Source organism: Penaeus monodon, chromosome 11 (assembly GCF_015228065.2).
Source record: "Penaeus monodon isolate SGIC_2016 chromosome 11, NSTDA_Pmon_1, whole genome shotgun sequence".
In the NCBI taxonomy this organism is placed as follows: domain Eukaryota; kingdom Metazoa; phylum Arthropoda; class Malacostraca; order Decapoda; family Penaeidae; genus Penaeus; species Penaeus monodon.
Window position 1 is genome coordinate 25,003,849 of NC_051396.1, and position 5,022 is coordinate 25,008,870.

At 44.1% G+C, this 5,022-nt stretch overlaps 1 protein-coding gene across 1 annotated transcript in view; it reads right to left on the minus strand.

The window, feature by feature from the left end:
• The window catches only part of LOC119578515, a 2,780-nt gene extending 551 nt beyond the window's left edge, over nucleotides 1-2,229 (minus strand). The window contains exon 1 of the mRNA XM_037926086.1: nucleotides 1,549-2,229. Coding sequence (XP_037782014.1) covers nucleotides 1,549-2,229 — 681 coding nt within the window. The remainder of the gene's footprint in view (nucleotides 1-1,548) is intronic.
• Between the last annotated feature and the right edge of the window lie 2,793 nt (nucleotides 2,230-5,022).

A 5,022-nucleotide genomic window follows, 5' to 3' on the forward strand; every position in this document is an offset into this window, starting at 1 on the left:
AGTTTGTGCTGCGTGGTTTGTGTGTGTGTGCGTTGGTTTTTTTTGTGTGTGTGTGTGGTGGTGTGTGTGTGTGTGTGTGGGGTTTGTTGTTGTGTTGTGGGGTGTGTGTGTGTGTGTGTGTGTGTGTGTGTGTGTGTTAAAGTGCATGTGTGTGTGTACGTTTGTATGCGTGTGTGCATATGCACGTGTGTGTGTATACATTGTTTATGTGTATGTGTGTGCATATACATGTGTGTGTGTGTGCATACACATGTGTGTATGTGTATGTATGTTATAATAGTGTGTGTGTGTGTGTGTGTGTGTGTGTGTGTGTGTGTGTGTGTGTGTGTGTGTGTGTGTGTGTGTGCATATGATATTACGGATGTTTCATCTTTGCCGTGGCACCTTCTAAGCCGTGGGATGACACGTAGAGTGGCTAGTTTGATTGAAAAACCGCTTTTAAAATTGTTAAATTTATTTCTCTTGATTTACATCTTACGACCTTAGTAAAAATATCTCGAAATCTCACCACCATCTTTCACTGCGAATATAGCATTATAGCAATTCCAGTCCATAAAAGAAAACGTGAGATTTTATCGGCCTAACTAAACGATACGGGCATAAGAAAAATATATTATTACGTCACCGAGTTGCTTGCTCTTTTTCTGCCCCTAATGCAGGCTGTTATTCCCCTGATGCTCCTCAGTACGTCATTTGTTTTCAGCAACACCGGCGCGATCACGTGGCTAACCTGCCGACTTCTTAGTCAGGATACAAATTACAGGCGATATTTCACCGTAAACACTGCTTTATTAGTCACACACAATACAGGCACTGAGGGAACTGGTCTTCGAATCTGGCTTATCCATAGGCCAGACTGTGTCACACAGTAAACAGCTTAATGTTTGTCAGCTTTTATCTCGGTTGGTCACTGCGTTGGCGTCTCTCTCTCTGCTTCCCTCCTTCGTCCCATGCCACGCCTTGCGTCTGATTCCGTACACACAGAAATAAGTTTGTGTTTCCCCCCTTTTCTTGCATTACACTGACATAGCACTGCCCTCTCCTTTTTAAAAAGAGATCGTCCTCGAGCTTCACATAGAAGACGAACATTTTCATAAATGTCAAACTAAAAGATAAATAATTCAACGCAATCAACTTAAGCAATATAGTTTTTGGGGTAGCTTGGGGGTTTCCTTTCTCTCTGGGGTCTCTTTGACTGTTCCTCGCTGACCACACTTGATTACTACTCTCTCAGTGTGGTGTCACAGGGAACGTCCTGTCTTCAGTCAGTGGTCGTGTATCTGCTCCTACAGGTACCTGTTCCTCCAGCCCACTGTCCTCTTCTTTGTCTTAGCTTTTCCCTACTCGGGGTCGCCATTTCTAATGAGACTTCGCCATAGAGTTCTGTCCAATGCCTCTGCCTCGTCTAGATGTTTCTCCCTCATATCTTTTTGAACAACATCCTTCTATCTGGTCTTATGCCTTCCTCTTGGTCTGTTTCCCTCTATTTCCATCTCCATTGCCTGTCTTCCCACATGATCTTCGTTTCTTCTTAGCAGGTGTCCATACCATCGCAGCCCTTGATTCCTGAACATTCTTTGATATTTCTGTTACCTTGAGTGATCCTCTTATATAGTTATTCCGTATGCAGTCTATCTTTGTTACCCCCACCATCCATCTGAGCATTTTCATTTCAGCAACATCCAATTTTCTTTCCTCGACCTTTCTCAGTGGTGCAGTTTCTAAACCATAGGTCATAGCTGGTCTGACCACAGACTTATGTACCTTTCCCTTCAACTTTACAAGCACTCTCTTGTCGCAGATCACTCCCGAAACCTTTCTCCAATTATTCCAACCACATTGAATTCGGTGTTTAATCTCTCTTCCTATGCTACCATCTTCCTTAACCATCGCTCCCAAATACTTAAAGTGGTCCACTCTCTTCAGGTTCAATCCATCTATTTGTATCATTGACTGTTGATCTCCTTCTGTGTCCATTGTGAAATACTCGGTCTTTTTCCTGCTTATCTTCAGCCCTCTACTCTCTAATGCAGTTCTCCATCTTTCCATCTTCCTCTGTAGCTCCTGCTTCGTCTCCACCACCAACACGATGTCATCGGCATGCAGTATGCACCATGGTGGCTCTTCACGCACTTCCTCTGTCATCACACCCATAACCACATTGAACAGTATTGGGCTGAGGGCCGAGCCTTGGTACAAGCCAACCTTAACCTCAAACCCATCTGTCATTCCTACTGTGCATCAGACCTTGGTGGTAACATTCTTATAAGTCTCTTGAATCATTCTCACGTATTTATCCGTCACTCCTCGCTTGCGCATACATCTCCACACTTGTCTCGGCACTCTATCATAAGCTTTCTCTAGGTCTATAAACAACATGTGTAACACTTTTTGCTTCTCTCGATTGTTTTCCATTGTTTGTCTAAGGCAGAATATCCCATCCACCGTTCCTACTCCTTTCATGAAGCCGTCTGGTCGCGTGGCTTTCCCGTTTTTCATCTTCTTCAGCGCCTGTTGCACCTCTATCCTTGATATTTCCAATCACTGCACCCTGGTTAGCACCTCCATCACCTCTGATCAGCTGTTCATTTTCCTCGTTCAGTAATTTAGAGAAATATTCTTCCCATCTCTTGATGTTTCCTTGTTCTGTTCTAATTATATTTCCATTCTCATCTTTCATTTGCTTAATATGTATGATATCTTTTGTGCTTTTATTCCTTGTCTTTGCCAGTTGAAAAACCTTTCCCTGTCCTTCCTTGCTGTCTAGATCTTCATACAACTGATCGTAAGCCCTGCTCTTAGCTATTGCCACAGCTCTCTTTGCCTCTTTATTCTTGGTATTATATTCTTCTTTATTTCTCTCGGCTAAGGAGATTTCCCATTTCTTCTTAGCCTCCTTCTTCTCCGTTATTGCCTGTTGTACTTCATCATTGAACTACCAAGTTTCTGTACTTTCCAGATCTTTCCACTAATTTCTCCTAAAATCTCTTTTCCTGCACGTATCACAAATTCCACTGTTTCATTCCACCAGGAGTTTAGATCTTCAATTTCTTGGCTAATTTGCCCGAGTACTCTCTCTTTGAACTCTTCTTTCTTCTCCTGATTCTTCAATCTATGCCATTTGATCTTCTTAGGTCCAGGTTTCGGTGTGCTATTCACTCGGGATACCTTAATGTTCAAATCCATCACGACCAGTTGGTGTTGGTTGGTCACGTGATCACCTGGTATTACATTACAGTTTATTATCTCAACCATATTTCTCCTACGATACAAGAGGTAGTCTATTTGGCTAGGTCTTCCGTTACTCTTGTATGTGATAAGATGTTCTTGTCGTTTCGTAAAAATAGTGTTACTGATAACCATATCGTTAGAGATGGCAAAATCAGTAACACGTTCTCCATCCTCATTTCTCTCATCATAACACATCCCTCCATGCACTCGGCTGATAACATTGGATCCTCTCCCAACATGCCCATTTAAGTCTCCACCGATAACACATCTTTCGTCTTCAGCAACCTTCTCAAATTCATCCTGTAGTGTTGTCCAAAACTCATCCTTTTCATCATCGGTGCAACTCATCTGAGTGGCGTACACACTAAATACATTGATCTCAAACTCCTCAAGAGCCAGCTTTATCCATAAAATTCTATCATTTTTTCAATTAACTTCCACAAATGCACTCTTAAATTTTTCCGACACTATTATTCCAACACCATTTCTTTTGTCCAAATTTGCACTTCCATAGATTAACTTGTATCCGTCTCCCAACTCTTTTTGACTTATTGCCACTCCATCTAGTTTCCTGCACACACATAATGTCCACTTTCCTTCTCCACATCAACTCCATCAATGCTCTTCCTCGCCAGTCCCTAGTTCCTACATTAATCGTCCCAATCCTCAGCTTTTGAGCTCGCCTCTCTTTGGCTGCACCCGCTCTTGATGCGGTAGCCCTCGCTTTTCCACAGATTTAGGGCGATGTTTCTGTGAGCCACTTCTGGGTGGCATCCTAGCATTGGGGTCATACTTCGAAAGACTCATTTTCATAAAGATTTTGGCAGTGGTTTTTACGGGTGGATGCCCTTCCTAACCCCAACCCTCTCCTTTTATCCGGGCTTGGGACCGGCACCGAGTTGAGCTAGCTTGCTCCCCCAGTAGCTCCTCCAGCTCACTGTCCATCCTGGCTAAATCACCTACATCTTCTCCGTCCTCTGCAATTTATTCATCGGCCACAGGCTTTGGGTTATCCATTTCTTCCTTTTCTGTTCTGCAGGTGAAGCTGGGCTCGTGCTGGTACTTCCATAGCCAGTCATTGTGAACCACCTTTATCCTTTGTCTAGGCCCTCTCTGGATCCGGAATGTCACCTCTGACACATTCTCCAGCATCAAATAGGGTTCCTCCTGCACATCCTTCCTTCACAGTAGCTGTGCAGCCAGACCTTGTCACATGCCTGCACTGGTGTCACGATTGTAGTGTCGTCGTATGGACTCCCCTGCCAGTTTCAAAGGTCTTGAGCATAGTGTTGCACCGCCTCCATTCTCCACTGCAGAATTACTGCATACTCCATGCTGACAGTGGGTAGCTCTTCATTTAGGGATCATCATGTTGCCACATCCACAGGAAGGCGGATCTCCCTTCCAACACCATCTGAGCAGGAATGTATCCAGTGGCTTCATGCTCTGCTGAGCTGTATGCCATCAACAGAGTAGGGAGATGTTGGTCCCACTCATCCTGTCCCTTGGTGAACTTGGCCAGCTTACTAAGGAAGGTCCGGTTAAACCTCTCAACTAGGCCATATGACTGGTTCCTCAGTGGGGTAGTCCTGGTCTTCCACAGTCCCATCAGCTGCAGAACTCCTGGGATACCTCAGCCCCAAACTCCTTGCCCTGGTCAGAGTGCAGTTCACCTAGAATGCCAAATCTGCAAAAGAAATTTTGGGCAATGCATATGCTTCAGTCAATTGCCACAAAAATAAATCGATTACTTGCCTTGGTAACTGCTACTCTTTCCATAGCAACTCCGAC